The following is a 24,752-nucleotide window of genomic DNA, read 5'->3' on the forward strand; positions in this document are numbered from 1 at the left end:
GGCCAAACTCCAGCGAATGAATCGGGGGAGGTGGATTAGGAACCTGAAAACCCACCATCGACTGCTGATCTCTCAATTTATTGAAAAGTCATCAATAAGAAGTAGGAATGCAATCTAATTATATTGGAGGCTCTGTTTATGATGAAGGAGGTGTGGGAGATATTGATAGAAGCCACATTTGCCAACTACTTCCACCACAAGAGATTCAAGCAGGTTATGACTGCATAAGACATCATGAGAAGGAGGGGCAGGATGAAACCAAACACCCCAAAGATGAGGTATTTTGTGCTCACCTGCTGGAGGCTGGCATGGAAGTTTCAGCAGAGACAACCATGCAAATGTAAAGCAGAGGTGGACAATGTTGAACGCAGCATAATGGAACTGAGAAATGATGCCATTATAGATGCAGTGTGTCCTTTAAACAAGGAGCCCAAGGAAGCCGATGACCCTGAAAAGTCTGATGAATACCTAAGCACTTGCCCAACTGTTTCCCCAGCCAATATCACAAAGGATGCTCTGGGGTTTTGCACTGCAACATCAAGACACCAAAATCACATTTGACTGCATTGATGCCATGGTGCACTATATCACGCATGTCCAAAGATAACAAGCTAAGCAGGAAAGATTACACTCTGGAACTAATTCCTATTGTTCTTCAATGCAAAGTTCCAGCTTTTTACAAGGTCAGGCCATTTATACACTGAACAAATTGAATGAAGACCTTTTCATACAAATGCTGCTTTACTGAGTATTAATTTGGAATTTGAATCTGTTGTTTTGACATTGATCATGTTTTAAGGCACGTTGGTTTATTGTACTTTCCTGTATAAGTACAAATTAGCTCATTAGAAATCTTATCTGCCTCAATCTTGTCTGGTGAACCAGTGAGTAGGTGTGGCAGCTATCTGGTGTACTGGCCAAATCCATCCCTCAACTAATGTCACTGACCTTTCTACGTGCAAACTATCTCCTTCATTACAGCAGTGACTACTCTTCAAAATATATTTCATCAGCTGTGAAATGCTTTGGGTTTTCTTAAGGTCAGGAACCATACAATATCACTTATAGTGCTTCACAAGGCTTTCTTTATAGTCTTTCTTCATGTCTATGTTTTAGGCTAAACTGAATCTTGTGGTCCTTGACTGGATACATATAAAATAGCTGGCCTGGAATTGTAAAGGGGCTGTACTTGTTTTAAAATTGGAAAAGCGATGATTGAGTATCCAATATACCAGGCAGTTTGCATCCATCTATCTCATTCTGAATGTTTCTAAAATTGTAATTAAAACATTGAAATAAGAGGCCAATGTTTGTTCTAGGAATGTTTTGTAAAATTAGCCTGCCCCAGCCCTAACCTGACCCTGACAAATCTGCAGGTCACAATGATAACAGGTAACGTAAACCCATCAGTAATACAAATTAAATAATTCACAGCTTGCCTTTTAGGCCGCAGCTTAACTTTTGTGTGATTTTGGCCAAATTTATCACTTCTAAAACTGATTTCTGATTCTGTTTCTGATTCACTTATCCTCATTAGTTTTCACTTACTAGCCCGGAGATGCTGGGTTTGAAATTCCCCTTGTACACTAACCATATTGCAGTGGCCGTCTACTATGTCGACCAGTGTGTATTCAGTCCCATTTCGGTTAAGGGTAGTTAATACTCGGCATAAATACTGGTATAAAAGGTGACTTCCTGAAACTATGCACTTTACGCTACTAAGCAAGATGAATTTCTATGCCCCCGATATTGAGGAAGGTAACTCGAGACATTTTCTGACTCAGTGAACTTGGCTCAGTTTAAAGCACCAGGTCGTACAAAATTTTCACTCCGGGGCAGAGTAATGAGACAGAATCCATCTCGCTGACTCTGGAATCATATCTTTGGCTGCCAAGTTGGTGGGTGACTGCTGAGGCAGGCTGGTTAGGTTGCCCAGATTGATTGTTCAAATGTAATCAAAGCAGTTAAACCCTCTAGCCCTCACCCCATTTCACCCATCTCCATGGCCTACATGTCATCATTGCCAACTCATGCCCCACCCACCCTTCAAGAATCCTCATACCCTCCAATATAATTCCATGCCAATTCACCCACTATTCACCATAGGAAGACTCTAGGAGCCAGATGGAGGTGAAACAAAATACAGATCTAACCATCTAAGTTACATCTAACTTTACACACTTGACAGTGAAAAAAAGCTCCCATTCATGAAGCCCATTCAAACCTTTTAAATCTCGAGTGGTTAATCTCTTAGGTACAAACTTCTGTTTATATTCCACATCAAAATCAGCTAATCCTTTAAACTGTCGATCAAACTGTGCATTCAGAATCTCCTTGCTGAGATAATTGTAATTTTTGAAACTCAGCCAAACTGTTAGAGAAAGGCCAGATACACACCAACTGGCCTGAGAATTAAAGTAACAACAGGGATTTTTTAACAACCGCTGGCAACATCAACCATTTTATTTCTATAGTTTAAAGAGCAGTAGATTTAAAGTACTTCAGATCATGACAATTAAGCTGACCTATCCACCCTTCAAGAACACTTGCATCTATTCCATGAACTCATGACTCCAACACTGTTGCTTAAGGCCCTTGCAACAATCAAAATGGGGTCTATATAAACTCAGCACTGAGTTCAAATGGTCCCTCTGAGTTTGGGTTTTCCTCTTGTTAGATTCACAGCCCATCTCCCTTTCCCCCACCAGCAAAAATGGGATCTGGGGGCAGGAATTCCTCGTCAGGATCCTGGCTGTCATTTTTTAAGATCTATGGTGTCTCTGAAAATCCAGCCGTAAATATCACTTCATTGATACATCATTTTATACTTTAGATCAGTTACCTGATCAGTAATCATACTTCAGACTAACCTACTTAGTAATGGATCAGTATTTGTATTCACACACACTTCTATTTACACACACTGAGTTAGATTTGGGATTTATAAGTAAGCAAGGAGAAAAGCAGCAGGCAGGAAGCTTTTTTTGAATAGCAGAAAGCGCTGAATTTTTCATCACAAATTTTTAAGTTAGGGCAAATTGAACTTCAGTCCTAATATTAGTCATCATACTCTGTGTGCAAGACTGAGCACAGTTTGAATCAGGATGGTCTGAAATTCTAAAGCTTGTTGAAGAATTGCATAGGCAAATAATTTATTGGTTTAAAATATTGTAAAATACAGAGGTGCATTCAACATTACAGCAGGCACCATTCAAAGACAATTCAACTTAGACCTCATGTTGTATTAAATACAAAAACAGCAGCTCATGCCACTTTTCATAGCCTAAACAAATTACGACTGTTGAAATGAAAAAAAGTGCAAATGATGATTAGACTGTCATGTTTGATCTACTAAAAGCAAATATCATGCGAGTTGAATTGAAGCTCTGTTAATGACAAATGCTCACTTTCACCATCCTCCTCATCAGTCCTGCTTAGTGTGTCCTGAGAGGCCTGATGAGAAGGCTGGCTGTCCTGCTCCCACACAGTGCCTGTCCCCGTGTTTGAACGAGACATGGTGGCCAGACTCAAGCGGTAAGCTGATGTGGAGGTTCCCACAGTGCTGATGGAAGGTTTGCCTTGGTATGCTGCAAAGATATAATGAACAAGTTATGTGAGACAAATATGGCAATGCAAGATTCTGATTAGAGTACTTTCATCAACTGCAAGGCAGTAACAGGAGTCTTGCACAAAAAGATATAATGACCAGAAAATATTAGTAAAATGCATAAGAGAACTATCGGCACAGCTTCCTGTTCTCAGTGTGTAGAGGATGAGTGCTGGAAAATGGGAAATTATAGCAGTTTGCATCTGGGAACAGCTTCTACATGGGTTAGAAAGGAAACTACTCGCTCAAAAGTGATTTGTGACCAAACCATAAAGTCACCCTGCTGTGTATTTCACTTGGACATGTTCCATAAGTTCTATCGCAAGCAATCAAATACTCGCTGAGACAACTCATTTCACTCACGTTCTGATCAGGAAGCATACTGATGGCTTATTGTTAATGGAAGGAGGATACATGGTGATAAACAATTCATTACGTGGTAAAAGGACATGTATTTAAAAGAAAAAACTGTATATAATGGGTTGGTGATACTACTGAGCTGCCTACATAATTGTGTTCGAAAATTGGAAAATACCCTGAATGCCTAAGCATAAATGTATTCCCTAAAATGATTTACTTCTTAATGATAGTTGTGAATGTGTAATTATTGCCATCAAGAAATGGAAATTATTATTTTAATTTATATTTTTCAAGGATATTAAACATGCTGATTTTCTATTGTTTGCGAACTTTTAAGGATGATAATCCTTAATTTCTAGACTTTTATTGCAAAATTCATTTACAATAACACAGAGCAACACAAACAAGACACATGGGGTCAATTCTGCAGTCTTGTTGCAGTGCTGAGAACACTGTTTCTTATGCACAATGCATGTTACTAGTACACATCTGAACTTGCAAAGTCATGTTATATAAATTATTCCAGTGCATTCCCTGTGTGCATTAGTCTGCTCCTGTGCTGCGACCAATGCTGGGAATTGGATTTCCAGGATAAACTTAAAGACTGATGGGAAAAGTTGATGGGATGTAGCCACTTAAAGGTAAATGATTGCACGGGGGAAACAGTCATGCCAGCCAAGCTCAATGCTGTATAAAGGTATCTGTATGACCTAGAAACAGATGCAAGAGACAATGGCTTACTTTAAGGAATTAGCGAAGCATGATTACCCAACAAAACCATGTCCCAAATTACTTGCTACAAAGATTACCTGCCAACCTGTTTCACACTTATTGCTTGCCTATGCTGAGGCCTCACACAATCTTAAATTTTATTCACAGCACTCACGCATACTCACACTTCAAACGAGCATAAACTCACAAGTCAAAACTTACAATTGAAAGTTTTACCATAGATCCGTCTTCCAAAGGCTCCAAATATCAAACTATTACAACACAAGCATGGTCACTGAGGATGTAAATTAACGTTGGTAATATTGAAGTTAGTTGTGGCCTCTGGTACTTTGAGAAATGCAGTAATATTAGGTAGCTGTCTTACTCTATCCATTGGGAGAGCGGATGAACATGCAGGCCATGCTGACAGGCTATGGTGACTGATCTGGCAATCAGTTATTTTATACTTAAATAAGCAGCGCGTGAATTAATATTACAGTGTGAGATGAGCATGAGGCGCGAGACAATCACTGAGCTAGCTGTCCCACCGTTGCAAGCTGGTTGCCGGTATCATTGGTACAGATGGTAAACTTCTGTAACCGGCCCCCAGCTGGTCCTGAGCAAGCTGAGACAAGTATCCTCAGTGACGGCTGGGTAAATTTGCTAAGGCTGTAGCCCTTTCAACTATGTTGTTGAAACGCTTTAAAACAAAGCTTTATTTTAAGCAACAACAACAAAAAATGACAAATTAATGAGTTTCGATGTGGGTTGAGACATGCAAACTTTAAGACACACAAGATTCAGCAGATCATTAAATTGCAGCCTAATAGAAAACAAATACTAGGTGGGTTTTTCCAATTCCACGACCCTCCTGTGCCCATGCTGCAATTACTCTCCTGCGGAGTGCCACTGCAGAATTGGCCCCAAATATATATATACACATAGGAATGTCATCCTTCAAAAGGCACTCCCACTAGTTCAACACCACTTCATTATCACAATAGTTCCAGATATCTGCTGCTCTCCAATCTTAGGCTCTCTAACCAGAGATTGAATTAAGTGGCAAATTAAAGATACTCATATGCCGTGGTTAAGCTATTAGGACACATTTTATTTGTGATCTGCAGTAATCCACCAGAAAAGCAGCTTTTTTGCCTGGTCTACCATTACCTGATCCACTGTGCACCGCCTCCTTCAGGATTTTTAATTCACTGTGAAATTCAGCGACTAGCGAACTCTTGCAGAGTGGTCGAGGAATGAACCGGCGCTCGAGCTGGTCTACAATATGATGCCGTGCAGTCATTTCTTCATGATTTTCTGCTGGTTGACTTAACAGCTGGAAGGATTCGAGAGAGAAAACAAGCATAAGTTGGCCTTTGTAGAAAATGTTCTTGGTATTTCCTCTATTTAAATGTAGTACTTTTTCCCTTCTTAGGTTCTTGCTGCAATATAAAGGAGGACATCACAGTAGTGCAGAGGGAGGACAATATGGAAGAGATAGGGATTGAGTCACTGTGGGTGGAGTTGAGGAATAAAAAAGGAGAGATTACGATGCTAGGGGTATACAGTAGGCCACCCAACAGCCCGAGGTCAGTGGGGGAAGGCATTTGCAGGGGCATTTTGGATAGGTGCAGGAAGAATAGGGTGGTTGTAGTGGGTGACTTTAATCTTCCTGGAGTGGATTGGAGGGGGCCTAGAGCTGGGGGTACGGAGGGAGAGGGGTTTGTGAAATGTGTTTTGGAAGGGTCTCTAGAGCAGTATGTAACTAGCCCGACTAGGGGAGGGGCTATACTGGATTTAGTGTTGGGTAATGAGCCGGGGCAGGTGGGAGAGGTAGAGGTAGGCGAACATGTGGCTAGCAGTGACCACAAGTCCGTCTACTTTAGGATAAAAATGGAAAGGGACAAGTGCCGGCCAAACGGGAGGGTGCTGAACTGGGGAAAGGCGAGCTATAGCAGGATTAGGAGGGAGCTGCAGGACACTGATTGGGAGGGACTGTTAGCTGGAAAGTCCACGGTTGGCAAGTGGGAGGCTTTTAAGGGCAAAATGAAAATGTTGCAGGAGAGGTATGTTCCGGCTAAGCGGAAGGATGGGAAAGGTAGGATTAGAGAGCCGTGGATTACAGGGGGGTATTGAAGACTTGGTCAGGAAGAAGAGGGAGGCGTATGTTAGGTCGAAACAACTGGGTACGGAGAGTACGCTGGAGGAATATAGAGAGAGTAGGAGGGAGCTAAAAAGGGGAATTAGAAGGGAGAAGAGAGGGCATGAAATGGCTTTGGCTGATAGGATTAAGGAAAATCCAAAGGCATTTTATTCCTATATTAGGAGCAAGAGAGTAGTTAGAGGGAAAATTGGTCCTCTTAGGGACAAAAGCGGGGAGTTATGTATTGAGTCGGAGGGAATGGGGGAGCTCCTGAATGAATACTTTGCGTTGGTATTCACGAAGGAGAGGGGTTCGGTGTCGTGCGGTGTCTTGGAGGGAGCTGAGGATCAGCTGCAGGAAATATCTATTACGATGGAGGAAGTGCTAGGGCTTTTAGGTAGCGTAAGGACGGATAAAGCTCCGGGGCCTGATGGTATTTATCCCAGGCTGCTTAGGGAGGTGAAAGATGAAATTGCTGGGCCTCTGGCGCAAATCTTTGTCTCTTCTTTGGACACAGGTGAGGTCCCAGAAGACTGGAGGGTAGCAAATGTGGTACCGCTGTTTAAAAAGGGTAGTAGGGATAACCCTGGGAATTATAGACCGGTGAGTTTGACATCGGTGGTAGGGAAATTAATGGAAAAAATACTTAGGGGTAGGATGTATGAGCATTTGGAGCGTTGCGAACTGATTAGGGATACGCAACATGGCTTTGTTAGAGGGAGGTCTTGCCTTACGAATCTGGTGGAATTCTTTGAGGAGGTGACAAAAACGGTTGACGATGGGAGAGCCGTTGATGTCATCTATATGGATTTCAGTAAGGCGTTTGACAAAGTCCCTCATGGTAGGCTGGTAGAAAAGGTTAAGGCGCATGGGATACGAGGTCAGGTAGCTAGGTGGATTGAGAACTGGCTGGGTAATAGGAGACAGAGGGTAGTTGTGGAGGGGACTTTGTCCGGCTGGAGGCCAGTGACCAGTGGTGTGCCGCAGGGCTCAGTACTGGGACCTCTCCTCTTTGTAGTCTACATAAATGACTTGGAAGAGAGCGTAGGTGGTGTGATCAGCAAGTTTGCTGATGACACCAAGATGGCAGGGTTGGCGGGTACCGAAGTGGAATGTCAGGTGATACAGCAGGATACAGATAGGTTGGTACATTGGGCAGATAGGTGGCAGATGGAATTTAATCCTGACAAATGCGAGGTGATGCATTTTGGAAGGAATAATGCAGAGAGGAGCTATGTGATTAAAGGTAGACCGATTAGGAGTATAGAAATACAGAGGGACCCGGGAGTGCAGGTTCATGAGTCTATGAAGGTTGCGACACACGTGGAGAAGGTTGTTAGGAAGGCTTATGGAATGCTAGCCTCTATAGGAAGGGGTATAGAGTATAGGAGCTGCCGTCTAATGCTTCAGTTGTACAGAACGTTGGTTAGACCGCATTTGGAGTACTGCGTCCAGTTCTGGTCACCTTACTACCAGAAGGACGTGGAGACTCTGGAGAGGGTTCAGAGGAGGTTTACCAGGATGTTGCCTGGCATGGAGGGACTGAGTTACGAGGAAAGGTTGGAGAAACTGGGACTTTTCTCCTTGGAAAGACGGAGATTGAGGGGGGACATGATAGAGGTATATAAGATACTGAAGGGAATAGATAGAGTCAATAGTGAGAGACTGCTCCCTAGACTGGGTACAAATACGAGAGGTCATGATTTAAGGGTGAGGGGGGAGAGGTATAATTTGGATGTGAGAGGAAGGTTCTTTACGCAGAGAGTTGTGGGGGTGTGGAACGCGCTACCGAGTAGGGTGGTGGAGGCAGGAACGTTGGACTCGTTTAAGGTTCACTTAGACAGACACATGAGTGAAACGAGGATGGAGGGTTATAGTAGGGGCTATTAAATAAGGTTAGAACCTCGGGAGACACCGGAAATGCAGACTTGTATGTTAACGTTTTTGTCTTTTTATTCCACAGGTGGAGGTCCACCTCGTTGTCAAACGAGGGGTATGCACACGGTGGGTCGTGCGTGGGCTGCTCTTGGAGGTTCCGGGAGTGGCCTAGTACTTCGTGTCGGTGTGTGTGCTTGATCCTGGACCGATAGACGGGCGCCGCAACAGCCCGGTGACTATCACTGCTAGCTGTGCAGATACATGGATTTGGGCCTGTGTCTGTGGGAGTTTGTGCATTCTCCCTGTGGTTGCGTGGGTTTCCTCCGGGCGCTCCGGTTTCCTCCCACACCCCAAAGATGTGCTCTTAGGCTGATTGGTTTACCAAATTGACACTATTCTCCCCTGAATCTGGCTAAGTTAGGGGTTCCACTCACATACACGCAGGGTAGAATAGGTGTAGGGTGATGCGGCAGCGCGGGCTCGTTGGGCCGAAGGGCCTGTTTCCTGCGCTGGGTTGTTCTTTGTTCTATATATAACATTCACAATTCAGCTGCAACTAAGTGATATTGCACTGTATTGAAGCTCTGTAACTGGGCACTATGATGTGGAGATGCCAGTGTTGGACTGGGGTGGGCACAGTGAAAAGTCCAACAGGTTTATTTGGAATCACGAGTTTTCAGTGAGCTGCTCCTTCATCACTCACGTTGGACTTTAACCTGGTGTTGTGAGAATTTTTACTGGGTGCTATGAGTAACACAGATTTAGCTCTTAATTTTTCCTCTCCCCCTTTAAAGAATATCATAATTTCGATTTAATAGCCTGGATGGAAAATTAGAAAGAAGTGGGTATTACAGTCCCTACACTGGCTGAAACTGTCATGAAACAAGAGATTTATCTCTTGGCATTTGCAACACTTGTATTAGGAGCAAGTGGAGTCGTGGGCAGACTAACAGAAGGCACTGCTGGCTATAGATTCTTTTCACTGCATTTGTAGCCCACAGTGTAGGTGGCAGCAAATTTTGTTCAATCATACATCAAGACATGAAAGGCAAAAATGCAATCCAGGAAGAAGCACAGTATCCGCCTGAATTGTGGCTAAAGTGGAAATTCTTCCCCTTCGTATTTGAATATAACAAACTATTATAGAAAACATTACAGAATATCCATAGATTACACGATTATTTATATCGTCCAATACACTGAAGCTGATTCAACACAATCACCACATCCATTTTTTTAAAAAATCCACCGTTAGAAAAATTATTGAGAATTTTCTTTACCTTGCATTGGATAAAAGGGCGCAGAAGAACGAAGATAGGGATTCTTGTCCTCACTATAAAGTCAATGAAATCCCACATGGCAAGACCTCCCACCTTTCGCAGTGCCATTTCTTTAACTTGCAAACTGAGCTTGTACCACTGGCTTCCCAAATGACGCTCAAAGCAGACAAGGATCACCTTTAATGCTAACAGGCAAAGGAAAATTTAAAATAGACAAATAAGAAGTAAATGATAAGGCCATTACTAAAATTTAATTTTGTCCAACATATTTGATATTAGATTAACAATATAGTTGATTGGATTAGAATAAAGAAACAAACGAACAAAGGATCATCACTTGTGAATAAACAGCGCTGAAATTTCACAAACAGCAGTAAGTATTTTTATCCTGGGTTTCTCTAAACGCTAAACTGATTCAATTTACTGGAACAGAACTAAATGCTTCTCACTGAGCATTTTAATATTGTTTGTCCTAAAGATACGGGGGTTGGGAGGGGTGGCAAATCTGAAGCAAGGGTTGTAATGCACAAAAACCTGAGCCCGTGCAACAGGATACAAACTTCATTTTGCCTGCTAATGATAATAATTGTAGTGTGCAGACCAGCACTGAAATTACTACTGAGTAGTTGTAGAGAGAGAGAAAAAAGGGAAAGAATTAAATATTTACAGCGCAGAAGGAGATAATTCACTCCATCAGTGTCTGCTGGCTCTTGTTAGAGAAATCCACACTTATGTTCTCATCACAGAGCAGCGACAGGTCAGCCATGATCTTATTGAATGGCGGGGCAGGCTCGAAGGGCTAGATGGCCTACTCCTGCTCCTATTTCTTATGTTCTTATGTTCTTATGCATCAAAGATTTATTGATTCTTAAAAGATGCATTGCTCTCTCCTTCCACTGCTCTTTGGCAAAAGATTCTCTGCTCCAACACTTGATGCAAAGAAAGCACTTTTAACCTCTATCCTTACACTCTGTAGGGAGTATTTTAAGCTAATGACATTTTCAATATTTTAGCTCACAAGCAGCAGGGAATTCAGAAGTTTCAGCAGATAATTTGTCAGTGACTTTTTAATCCAATCGTTGCAATAGCGTCTAAATTTGGGGTTTTTCTGACCAATTGGTGTTAGCAGGTGCGATGATAATCAACAGTAAATATATCATCTGAAATAGATTCAAGGACCCTGCTTTAAAAGGAACATTCAGGAAATACTACACAGAAAATCCCACAACCATGGAGCTAAAAATTTGCAAGGCAGCAATTTAATTCAATGATGCCTCCCTGGGGTTGATACTTTGCACTGTAAGGGCCCACAGAGAGATTCTGTTCTCCATTAAACACAGAGAGAGAAATCAGCTTCAGAGGACAAGTTGGTGTGACTGGAGAGTTCAGCTGTAAGAATGTGGTGCAATATGCCCAGGTAAAGGGCTGGAAGAGAGTTAATGCTCTAATCAAGTTTGGAAAGAATATTAGCAGTGCCCCACTCCCACATCTTTCCTAAACCTACTCCTATACATCGCTTTTCACATCAATTTTTCATCTGACTGTCCACAATCTGCACGTCAATGTAATGTCAAACATATCTCTCACAATTACCCCATATAAATTTTGTTTGTCCATCCAATTAACAAATTACATTGCTCTTACTTATATATCTCTTCTTTCCCTCTTTGCAGGAGAAGTGGGTGTAGATTATCAGAGAGAGGCAGGCAACAGGAGATGGCCCTCCAGCCATCTCCATATTGAGGACAGCAGAAGAGGTAGCATGGGAGATCAACTGAATGGAATGACCAGCCATTAAGAGATGGGGATCTTCAGTTACCTGGATTCAGAAAATATCACACACCCACATGGCATGCACCAGTTACTCATACTGACTTCATGCCAGTAACTATAATGAAATATTGTCATGTGCACAAGTATGACTTGACTCAGATCTTGTTTTGACAGTTTGAAATCATTATTTTCATGTCCCACGGACTCAAGTGCGACTTGGAGATGCCGGCATTGGACTGGGGTAAACATAGTAAGAAGCCTCACAACACCAGTTTATTTGATAGTAATCCAAAAGCTTGTGGGATTACTATCAAATAAACTGGTTGGACTTTAACCTGATGTTGTGAGACTTCTTATTGTACTCATCAGGTGCCCCACTGGAGATGGTGCAGCAGGAAGGAGACCCATCAGAGGAGGTCACTCATTTAAATAGTGCACCATCAATGGACTCAAACAAATTGTTTGCCAGCTCAGACACACAAAGCTTGGTAAGACTGAAAAGCCAGATTGCTGGCTTTCATTTACTGCCTGTTACACACACTCTGAGTTAGCAGGAGGTGGTGGTGAGTCAGGGACAGCAGTGGAGAGTCCCAATTGAACAGTGCAAGATGCATGCTCCCTTCCAGCACACCTCCCTGCTGACAATGTGGAATCACTTAATTTACACTTATTCAAAGAAGCACCTAGTATAAACATAATGCTGTGAAAATTAAAGGGTCCAATTTGAAATGTGACCAGACACAGTATCAGCAAAAGCTTGTTGTCTGAATTAATTCAGTCTTATTCTCAGGATTCCCAGCAATTTTGTATCAGGGCAACATGATGGCACAGCGGTTAGCACTGCTGCCTCGTTGTGCCAGGGACCCGGGTTTGATTCCTGGCTTGGGTCACTGTCTGTGCAGAGTCTGTATGTCCTCTCCACATCTGTGTGTTTCCTCTGGGTGCTCCCAAAAATGTGTGGACTAGTTGGATTGGTCATGCTAAATTTCCCCTTAGCATCAGGGGGATTAGCTAGGGTAAATGCATAGGATTTGGGGATAGGGCCTGGTTGGGATTGTGATCAGTGCAGACTCAATGGGCTGAATGGCCTCCTTTTGCACTGTGGGATTCTATGTTACTAAATCTTTGATGTGTATTTTCCTATCAAATCATCTACAAGCTTAAAATTTGCAATCCTACATGTCCTTCCTCCAGTCCAAAGATATGTGGGTTCAGTGGATTGGCCGTGCTAAATTGAACTTAGTGTCAGAGGGATTAGCAGGGTAAATTTGTGGGGTTATGGGAACAGGGCCTGGGTGGGATTGTGGTTGGCGCAGACTCAACGGGCCGAATGGCCTCCTTCTGCACTCTCTATGATTGAACATGGATTCTCATCAAGGAAGAATGACAACCAATCTCTTCACTGGGCAGATTCTTTCACTGAATTTCACAAGAATGGAAGATTATGCAGCCTTACATTCCTCCTTTAGTTCACACGCTTTTAAATCCATGCCTCAGAACATCTAGTTCCACTTCCTCAGTTTGGTCATTTTATCTCTAATCTTTTCAGCCTCGTTGACATTTCTTTATATAAATTATTCAACTAAAATATTTGTCTGAAGTTATTTCTGGGCAATGTGTGTTTATATATATAAGATACACACTCAAATATGAGTGTAAATAATATGTGAAATATAAATTGGCCTCATGGTCATTAGTAAGGCACAGTTAGTAGATAGTATAATATTAAATCAGCTTAACTTCAATAATGCCAATGATTGGCTGCTAGTGAGATTCAATCTGGTAATAAAAGTTCTTTTTATAACTCTGTAATGAACATTTATTTCAAGTCTGCTTAAAATTATTTTGTTTAATTTACTTGCTGACAATAAAATGTTCTCCAACATTACCTAAGTAAGCTGCCTGACTTGTGGACTCTGCCAATCCTTCCCGTCGCAGGTCCTTTCCAGCATCCCCAGGAGTAGAGCAATGTGCTGGCGAGTTCTCCAGCATAAAGTTCTTGCTACGGGAAGTGTTGATGATTCGCGGTGGAAGGAGGATGTTGATTACAGTCTGTAACAGCAGGAAAACCTCAGGCTGCTCCAAGTTAGGGCTATCTATTCCACAGAGGAAATATGTCACTTTAACAATCTTTTAAGAATCAGATATTTGTTTTGTCAGTGAACATCAGACCACAAGAACATAAGAACTAGGAGCAGGAGAAGGCCATCTGGTCCCTCGAGCCTGCTCCGCCATCTCTGCTCCATTTACCACCTGCTCACCGTAACCCTTAATAGATTTACTGTTCAATAATTTATCTATCCTTGCCTTAAAAACATTCAATGAGGGAGCCTTAACTGTTTCACTGGGCAGGGAATTCCACAGATTCACAACTCTTTGTGTGAAGAAGTTCCTCCTCAACTCAGTCCTAAATCTGCTTCCCCTTATTTTGAGGCTATGCCCCCCAGTTCTTGTTTCACCCGCCAGTGGAAACAACTTCCCTGCTTCTATCTTATCTATTCCCTTTGTAATCTTATATGTTTCTGTCAGATCTCCTCTCATTCTTCTGAATTCCAGTGAGTATAGCTCCAGTCTATTCAGTCTCTCCTCATAAGCCAATCCTGTCAACTCCGGAATCAACCTAGTGAATCTCCTCTGCACCCCCTCCAGTGCCAGTATATCCTTTCTCAAGTAAGGAGACCAAAACTGTACACAGTACCCCAGGTGTGGCCTCACCAGCACCTTATACAACTGCAACATAACCTCACTGTTTTTAAACTCCATCCCTCTGGCAATGAAGGACAAAATTCCATTTGCCTTCTTAATCACCTGCTGCGCCTGCAAACCAACTCCTTGAGATTCCTGCACAAGGACACCCAGATCCCTCTGCACAGCAGCATGCTGTAATTTTTTACCATTTAAATAATAGTCCATTTTGCTGTTATTCTTACCAAAATGGATGACCTCACATTTACCAACATTGTACTCCATCTGCCAGACCCTCATCCACACACGTAGACTATCTATATCCCTTTGTAGACTTTCAGCATCCTCTGCACACTTTGCTCTTACACCCATCTTAGTGTCATCTGTGAATTTTGACACATTACACTTGGCCCCCAACTCCAAATCATCTATGTAAATCATAAACAATTGCGATCCCAACACTGATCCCTGAGGCACTAGTCACTGATTGCCAACCAGAAAAACACCCATTTACCCTACACTTTGCTTTCTGTTAGTTAACCAATCCTCTATCCATGTTACATTACCCGTAACACTGTGCACCTTTATCTTATGTAGCAGTCTTTGGTGTGGCACCTTGTCAAATGTCTTTTGGAAATCCAGATACCCCACATCCACAGGTTCTCCATTGTCCACTGCACATGTAATGTTCTCAAAGAATTCAACCAAATTAGTCAAACATGACCTTCCCTTCATGAACCCATGCTGCGTCTTACCAATGGGACAATTTATATCCAGATGTCTCACTATTTCTTCCCTGATGATAGATTCAAGCATTTTCCTTACTACAGAAGTTAAAGCTAACCAGCCTATAGTTACCTGTCTTTTGTCTACCTCCTTTTTTAAACAGTGGCGTCACATTTGCTGTTTTCCAATCTGTGGGAACCACCCCAGAGTCCAGCGAATTTTGATAAATTACCAGTGAGAGAATGTTCACACTACCATTCGTATTACCAGTTTTATTTCAAATAAAGAAAGCACAAATGCAACATCAGTTGATGTGTAAACTCTTAACTGATAAATTTACCAAGCTCCAGATCTAACCTTTATCCCTTTACTCTGCTTTTCCACCTTCAAGTTTATCTCTTCCAGCTGGGAGAGTAACCAATTTGAAGCATAAACCTTAACACAATCTCAGTTGATATAGAAACAGGAACTATGGTCTGAACTCTCCTATGGCCCCCACCGGTGGGTGCTATGGTGGGGGGAGGGGTGGAGGAAGAATTTGGCAGAAATTTAACAAACAGTTTATGTGGCATGAGTTTTGTGGAATCTTCCACTGTTGCCTGCCACTGCAGTTTGGGAAACCTGCTGGAGGCGAGCGTGAAATGATCTGCATGTCGCTAACGGGATGCAGATGAAGGCCCGACTGCAATCTTTCACCCACGGCCAATTCTCCACAATACCTGTGGGAAAACACACTAGCCCAGAATTCCATCTGGAATAACCTGGCAGACAGAAGTCGGAACTCACCTGGGGCTAACTCTAGTGTTTGGGATGGAGGTACGTTAATTTGAAGTCTAATATTGTATGGCCAGAGGGAGTAGACGATTATTGGGAGATCCATACAATGCTTCCCACAAACACAAGTTACCTTTTTTCAAAAGTAGTGTCGTTTAATTCCCTTTTTATGGCTAACAGCACTGTGGGTGTACCTATGCCTTAGAGACTGTAGTGGATCAAGGAGACAGCTCATCATCATCATCTTCTCAAGGGCACTAACGATGAGAAGATGATGGTGAACTGCCTTCTTGATCCACTGTCGTCTCTGAGGCATAGGTACACCCACAGTGCTGTTAGGGAGAGAGTTCCAGGATTTTGACCTAGCAACAATAGAATAATGGTGGCAATACATTTCCAGCTCAGTACGGTAAGTGATTTGGAGTGAATCTCCAGGTGTTGGTGTCCCCAGGTATCTGTTGCTCTTGTCCTTCTATATGGTCATGGTTGTGATTTGGAAGGTGTATGGCATGCAGGTGGCCCTGTGTTGTAGCTTCACCAGGTTGACACCTAATTTTCAGCTATTCATGGTGTTGCTCCTGGCATGCCCTCCTGTACTCTTCATTGACCCGGGGTGATCCTCTGCCTTGGTGTTAATAGTAGAGTGGGGAATATACCAGGCCCCGAGGTTACAGGTTATGGTTAGTGCGGTTTTGCTGCAGGTGATGACTCCCAGATGCCCAGTCCTGAGTTGCTTGATATTTGAAGTTTATCCCATTTAGCATGGGGGACAGATCCTTTGTGTGAAATGGAACTTTGTCTTCACGAGGACTATGCAGTGGTCACTCCTACTGATACTGTCACGGGCAGATGCATCTGTGGTAGGCAGGTTGATGAAGATGAGGTCAAGTATGTTCTTCTCTCTTGCTGGCTCCGTCATCATCTGCCAGAATCCCAGCCCTTCAGGACTTGGCCAGCTCGGTCTGTGGTACTAGGAACCACATTTGGTGATGGATATTGAAGTGTCCCTCCCACCCAGAATACGTTCTGTGCCTTTGCCATCCTCACTGCTTCCTCCAAGTGGTGTTCAACAGGGAGGAGTACTGATTCATCAGCTGAGGGCGGGGAGACAGTAAAAGTAATCAGCAGGAGTTATCTTTGCCCACGTTCAACCTGGTGCCTTAAGACTCCAGAATCGATGTTCCAGCCTTCCAGAGGAACTCCCTTCCAACTGAATATAACACTGTGCTGCCACCTCTGCTGGGTCTGTCCTGCCAGGGAGTGAGAACATACCCAGGAATGGTAATAGTGGTGTCTGGGATATTATCTTTAACGTATAATTTTGTGAGTATGACTGCACCAGGGTATTGCGTGACTAGTTTGTGAGACAGTTCTCCCGATTTTGGCCCATGCCCCAGTTGTTAGTAAGGATGACTTTGCTGGGTTTGCTGTTGTGGTTTCTGGTGTCTAGGTCGATGCTGGTGGCTGTTCCGTTTCATTCCTTTTTGTTCCATTTGTAAAGTGGTTGAATACATCTGAGTGGCTTGCTAGGTCATTTCAGAGGGGTATTTGAGAGTCAACCACATTGCTGTGGGCCTGGAGTCACACCTTGACCAGAATCAGTTAAGGACATTAATGAACCAGATGGATTTTTACAACAATCGACAATAGTTTCCTAGTATTCGTTAGATTTCTAAGTTCAGATATTTTATTGAGTTTTTAAATTCCATCTGCCATGGTGGGATTCGAACCTACGCCCCAGAGCATTGTCCTGGGTCTTTGGATTACTAGTCAAGTGACAATATCACTGTGCCACCACCACCACCCCATAAATTATGGCTGAAACTCTCTAGCCATTTCCGCTGCCAGCGAGAATAGGGAATTTGGTACTCAGCCAGTAATATTTATTGTTGAAACAGAAGTTATGTTTTAAGAAAACAAAACCCAGACAAAAATGATGACATGCTGCTATTAAAACATCTTCTGGCAATCTTCACCGAATTCCTGACTTTTTTTTTGTTGGTTGTTCTATAACTTGCAGCAAGTGTCATTTTCCTGATGAGTGTGATTTATTTTCCTCTTTTAAACTAAATAGAAAACAGGATATGGAAATGTAATAATACTGCTTTTAAATATAATTGTAATAACAGACCTTTGCTCCCAGTTCCAACCGTTAACACAAACGGTATCAGGAGATTCAGCAGCATTCCTTCCCTCCTCTCCTGGTTGGTAAATGGGGAAATCACATGGCTTAAGGGGAAGTCTTCTTTCAAAGCCTTTCATGGAAAAAAAAATCTTCACTGAAAATATTTTACATAGCTTCAAAAACATTCTAAATAACTCTATTAGAGAAGATAATTTATTGTTGATTGTAGTCTTTAGGTATAAAAAGGAGAAGTCCCATGGCTAGAAACATATAAACCTGAATTTTCTCAATTCTTGAGAAAGTATTCAGCTTGGCAGAACTCACACCGGAATTCTGATTCTGGAGTTCGATTCTGGAATTCCATCCCCAAACCCAGCATCCATCATCCTCTTGCTGGGAGACGGAGGAGAGAGGTATGGGGAACTGGGACAGATTTTAGATCAATCATCTGTGGTTCAGAGACAGCTGAACTTGTAAAATGTGCAGCTGCTTTCAAACAGATCCAATTTTCGCTTGTGGGATGTCCAATACATGACTTGTGAGCTTTCAGAAGGATTAAAGCTGTCAGAGTTCTTTGGAGAGGTAGCGAACCCTCTGGGTAGAACAGCTTTGGGAGAGCTAGGTTGTCCTTTGGGAGCGGTCAAGTGCTCTATTAAAAGTAGACGTGAATGTGTATAAAAAGTGGATGAACACAATTGAACTGTCAGCCTATCGAGGCATTGAAATCTCCTGGCCTTAAAATGAATAGTCTATGGTTTAAAAAAAAAAATCAGTGTTTGCTACTTCATTCTGTCTATTAGATAGGCAAATGGATTTCAATACAGATAAGTGTGAGGTGTTGCACTTTGGAAAGTCAAACCAGGGTAGAGCTCAGACAGTGAATGGTAGGGTCCTGGGGAGTGTTGAGGAGCAGAAGGATCTTGCAGTACAAGTACACAGTTTGTTGGAAGTGGTGTCACAGGTAGACAGGGTGGTGAAAAAGGCATTTAGCACACCGGCCTTCATCAGTCAGGACACTGAATAAAGGAGTTGGGACATTATGTTCCAGTTGTACGAGTCACTGGTGAGGCTGCATTTCCTTTAATAGGACGTAGGCCAACAGGCCCTGGGGACTTGTCTGCCTTGAATCCCAGAAGTTTGTTGAGTACTATTTCCCTAATGATGATGATTGTTCTAACTGCCTATTTTACCTTCTGTTGACTTCAGTGGTATAAAACAGGCTATCTTTAGTGGAGAAACTTAGCTAGATTTGTTCACAGGATAAAATAACTCTCCAACTTCAGCCATGAGACTGAGCTTTTTAAGGTTTGATATTCTCCAATACTTACCACTGGCTGTGTATTTTCAAAATTTGATTTCAGTTTTTACAACATTCATTTAATTTTGTGTTCAAAATTAAATAAAACATTTAATAAAATATATATTTAATTTGCTTTAACTGATTTCTCCATCTTAAACTGTATGGTCTATTTTTCCTGAAGCTTCTGTTGAAAAAGTCCCCTAAATAATGAACTGAAATGTCTAAGAAACTCTTTCAACATGTTATATTTGTCTGTGTATACGTGGTTACATGATGTTTTGTTTCTATTACCCAGTAATATTGTTCGGCTTGTGCAAAGCACCAGTGGAGAATTTACACAATTCTCTCAATGTCACTGCGGTGGAAACTCTGGAAAAATGTTTCATTTATACTAAACCTGGAATTAGGAGGCTAAAACAGGTCATGAAATGTCTTTAGCAAATCCCAATGCTTTTTATGCATACATTAGGAGCAACAGGGTAGTAAGGGAAAGGGTAGACCCACTCAAGGGCAATGGAGGGGAACGATGCATATAGCCACAGAAAGTGGGTGAGATCATTAACGAGAACTTTGTATCATTCACCAAGGAGAAGAACGTAACAGATACTGAGGTCAAGAGTAGGTGTGTGAACGCTCTGAAGAATGTCAATATATCGAAGGAGGAAGTACTGCATTAAGGTAGACAAGGGGCTGGAACCTATCCCAGATTACTGCAGGAAGCAAGAAATAGTTGGGTCCTCAACAGATACCTTCACCTCCTCTTTGATTACAGACAAAGTTCCAGAGGACTGGAGAATAGCCAATGTTGTTACCTGTTTAAGAAAGAAGATGGGGAGGATAAATTCAGGAATCTATAGGTTGGTGAGCCAGATATCAATGGTGGGGAAGCTTTTGGGTAAGATACTGAGGGACAAGATATATGCACATTTTGAAGAAAATGAACTAGTTAGTGACAGGCAGAATGGGGAAGGTCATACCTAACCAACTTGACTGTGTTTATTGAAGACAACTGATGAGGGAAGGACTGTGGATATAGTTTATATGGACTTTAGTGAGGCATTTGACAAGGTCCATCATGGCAGACTGATACAAAAACTAAAATCATATGGGGTTGGACTGGCTAAATGGATACAGAACTGGCTTGGTTATAGAAGACAGAGTGCAGCAGTGGAAGGGTGTTTTTTTACATTGGAGATCTGTAGCTGGTGGTGTTCTGCAGCGATCAGTGCTGAGACCTCTGTTGTTTGTAGCATATATAAATAATCTGGAGGAAAATGTGGGTGGTCTGATTAGTAAGTTTGTGGATGATATGAAGATTGGTGGAGTTATTGATAATGCCAGGGATTGTCAGAGGACACAACAGGATATAGATGGATTGGAGATTTGGGCACAGAAATGAGTTTAATTTGGACAAATGGGAGGTGATGTGTTTTGGAGGATCAAATTTAGCTGTGAATTTTACTGTAAATGGCAAAACGTTTAGGAACATTAGCATACAGAGGGATCTGAATGTGCAGACCACAATTCCCTAGAAGTGGCAACACAGGTGGCCAAGGTGATTAAGAAGGCATACGGCATGCTTGCCTTTATCAGCTGGGGCATTGAGTACAAGAGTTGGCAAATCAGGTTGCAGCTACATAAAACCTCGGTTAGGCTGCATTTCGAATATTGTGTGCAGTTGTGGTCACCACACTACCAGAAGGACGTGGAAGCTTTGGAGAGAGTACAAAGAAGGTTCACCAGGATGATGCCTGGTCTCGAGGGTGTTGCCTATGAGGAGAGGTTGAATAAACTAGGATTGTTTTCACTGGAAAGATGGAGGCTGACGGGAGACCTGATAGAGATCTACAAAATTGAGAGGCACAGACAGGGTGGGCAGTTAGAGGCTTTTTTTTCCCAGGGTTGAATTCTCAATTACAAGGGGGCACGTGTTCAAGGTGAGAAGGGGAAAGTTTAAGGGAGATGCGTGGGCGACATTTTTCACACAGAGTGATGGGTGCCTGGGACGCTCTGCCAGAAGAGGGGGTGGAAACAGGCACATTTGCTACATTTAAGAGGCAAATGGATGGGTACATGAATAGGGAGGGAATAGAGGGATATGGACTGAGTAAGGGCAGAAGTTTTTTTTTCAGTTTAGTTCAGGCATCATGACGGGCACAGGCTTGGAGGGCAGAAGGGCCTGTCCCTGTGCTATACTTCTCTTTGTTCTTTGTTAAATCTCCGGGAATCCTGTTGTAGTTAGCGGGAAATTGGAAGAACACACCTTCCCCCCTCCTCCCCAATCCCTGCACCCAGGAAATTTACCTTCAAGATCTTAAGCAACTAAATAACAGTACCTGAATCTGTAAAGCCACAAGTCTAACAACTGCCGTGCTGAAAGGTAGAGGTGGAGAAAGATATGGACTCAAGTGTAGGAGAGGTAGACCGTCAGCAACACTGGATGGTCCAACAACACCCATTACCTAGAAATAACAAAAAGAAAGTGTTTATTCCTCATTGTACTCATTCAGACGGGCACCTTTTCCTAAATTTTTTTTGTTCGATACTTTTCTATAAATAACTAAAAATAGGAGCAATGTTTACTTTATACATTTATTTGTTCAGGGTCCTATTTCATTTTCATGCTTATGAGTAAGTATGAAACTAGCTGACTTCCAAAGAGAAGTTTGGAATTGCTAAGGTTTAGATGGAAGTAAGGCTGCTCTGATATCTCAGCTATAGATCTAACTGAGGCAAACAGATCAGAGTTATTCCCAGTACTCAGGACACTAAAATTTGTCCCTGGTATTAAGGACAAAAAAAATCTTGATTTCCTGATCTTGTCCATTGACCTGTAACTCCAGCACGAATAGAAGTCAGAAGTCAGATAGATCAATACAAAGGACAGCTGAGAAGTCGGAATTGGTGGTGGGTAAAGGAAAAAAAAACTATCAAATACATCCAGAAGGAGGGGGTTACAGCTATGATGCCATCTTTATCATAAATTTTCTCCTGTTTTTCTCACCTGAAGATGATGTTTGTTGACTTACAATTCTGCAGTAGAGTTAATTTCTCATCTTTGAAGCCCATTAAGATGTTCAGCCATTGTTTGCAAACCTAGGGAGGAATTTAATGATTGAGGTGGTGGGCCTGACCACCTGTTCAACCCAGTCCAGGTCATTTCTGAGAACCCAGAATCCTGGTCAATCTGCTCCATGCCATTGTGATTCCTGGAGCCGATAGGTGAAATTTACCACCTGAGTGCTGCCAGCCCATCAGAGGCGGGTAGCCATCTCGTACTAACAGCTCTACCACTGTTGAAGTAAAATTAATACTGTGACCTTTGGAAACTAATGTGTACGTGACTACAGGACTAGCTGTGCCCAGCACTTATACTGTCATTAGCAAAGAACAGCCTGTTAGTGTGTAAAAAACTACAGAACAGACACAAAATAAAACCAGACTTTGAGGTCCAGATGGTCAGCTGAGCTTAAGAAAAAGCAGAATCAAAACAATAAGCTTTGTTAACGGTTGTTTTTGAAGGAATGTGATTGGAGGTCACTTGTTGCTAGGGGGTCATAATTGGCTAATGCATGGAACCACCCCCAAAGCTAATGACAAGATAATTGCTGATGTCTGTATGATTAAAGTGTATAAAAAATGGCTAGCCGCAACTCCAAATTGAGAAGGTGACTACGAGCACTGCGCAGTGTCAAGCGCTTCTCCCAAAGCTTTGTTCAATAAACTGCATGTTGAATCTTTAAGTCTGACTACAAGTGGTGATTTCCCACAATAACCAGGACCTCTGGTCACTGTCAGTACGGCAGTATGCCCTCGCAGAAGGATCGCCATTGTAGCCTCGGAGAATAGTTAATGAGACGAGGCAGTCCTTGATGAATTTGGGGCATAGGGAAGGGAGTCAATGTAAAAATGGAGTGGGGGGGCTGGGTGGGGGGGTGTGAGTGCACGGGTTTGTCACTCATTGCTTTGGGTTGCAGCATTCACTAACAGATCAGTCGCACATAAACTGCCTTGTAATCCCTTACTAAGGAAGGCTCAGCAGCTGCCAGAAGCATGCGTGCAGATCATGCAACCATTAGGATGACATTCAATCCTTGTTTTTCTGTAGGAGAAGAACGCCCACAAGTGGGAGTGGACCCAGACTGGAGGCGAAATTCCAACCGTTTCGAGGAGCAGGCGACAGAGATAGTCGGGAGGAGGAGGACTGTGCCTGTGCTGAAGGGGAGATGGAACTCACCAAGGAAGCCAGTGATGATGCCTCCAGTCTATAGCTGTCAGCTGTGCCCACAGTGAGTCACTGACTTAATTAAAGAATCTGCTTAACCAATCACTCAATCCTTCTCTCTATTCCAGGTAGTAGCAGGAAAAGAGGGAAGACAAAAAGGGTGACCACCCAGCCCCATCACCCCAGAAGCCTTTGAGACTGGGCCACATTCTCAAGGGCTGCTGCCGGAGCTCACTGCGTCTCCTACAAGCTCTCGAGCCTCTCAACCATGGGCTGCAGAATCTCGAGAAGCCTGTTCAGTCCCTCAGCTGTGGCCCTTTCTGGGACTCTGGGATTTCATTGTTTATCGCTTGGAGCCTGCCGTCCTTGCAGTGTTGGCCTGGGAATCACACAAGACAGGCTGGTCCGTCTGAAAGCTATGGGACTCCTCCAAACAGCCTCGCAGTTGGTTCAGAGTATCCGTCAGCCCCTCCTGCACTCCCTGGCTCTGTTGTTGCATCTCCAGCAGCTGAGGGAGAAGTGATCTCAGAGGCCCAGCATGTATCCTGGGGCCAGCTGAGTCCTCACCTCCGGCAGGCCCCCACATTCCAGGGGCTTCCTTCTCCTCCCGATGTACATTATCGGGTGTGACGTGCTCACCAGAGAGTGACCCAGAAGCCTCAACACTAACTGGACCCACTGACATGTCAGTAGCCGGGATGGTGAGTTGTGAGGTGGAAGCTGATGCCAAAATGGTGCCACCCTCGGAGATCCCTTTAACCAGATCCTCTGAGGACTCGTCCGAGCTGTCTGGACCAGGATGGGAGGGAGCTACAGTAGGGACCTGGAGTCCAGATGACTCCCAGTGCATCCAGTTCTGTCCCTGTCACACAGGACACAAGTTTAGGTGCGAGAGAGAGAGGAATCCGGAATGGAAAACACAAGGTTCACATTTCTCCATTGAACGTAGAACAGAACACAGTGAAGATTACATCACAGGAAACAGGCCCTTCAGCCCTCTAAGCCTCCAGCGACCATGTGCCCGTCTGAATTGTAACCCCCTACTCTTTTGGGGACCAAATGCCCCTATTCCCATCCCATTCACGTAGCTATAAGACGCCCCCTTAAAGGTGACTGTTGTATACACCTCCGCAATCTCTCCCAGCAGCGAGTTCCAGGCACCCAC

The 24,752-nt window shown here is 43.1% G+C and overlaps 1 protein-coding gene across 6 annotated transcripts in view; it reads right to left on the reverse strand.

Moving 5' to 3' along the window:
- Positions 1-24,752, reverse strand: part of unc80 (unc-80 homolog (C. elegans)) — a 262,012-nt gene that overhangs the window by 41,560 nt on the left and 195,700 nt on the right. For 4 of the 6 annotated variants that reach the window (XM_080198381.1, XM_080198378.1, XM_080198377.1 and 1 more), the window contains 6 exons: positions 21,699-21,824; positions 18,069-18,192; positions 13,642-13,848; positions 9,980-10,164; positions 5,849-6,014; positions 3,408-3,587 (listed from right to left, as the gene is read on the reverse strand). In XM_080198381.1, coding sequence (XP_080054507.1) covers positions 3,408-3,587; positions 5,849-6,014; positions 9,980-10,164; positions 13,642-13,848; positions 18,069-18,192; positions 21,699-21,824 — 988 coding nt within the window. Of the gene's footprint in view, positions 1-3,407; positions 3,588-5,848; positions 6,015-9,979; positions 10,165-13,641; positions 13,849-18,068; positions 18,193-21,698; positions 21,825-24,752 lie in introns of those variants that run through there. The other 2 variants (XM_080198379.1, XM_080198380.1) reach the window with 2 other exon arrangements.

This window comes from Carcharhinus amblyrhynchos, chromosome 11, assembly GCF_965287045.1.
Source record: "Carcharhinus amblyrhynchos chromosome 11, sCarAmb.v2.hapA, whole genome shotgun sequence".
NCBI lineage: Eukaryota > Metazoa > Chordata > Chondrichthyes > Carcharhiniformes > Carcharhinidae > Carcharhinus > Carcharhinus amblyrhynchos.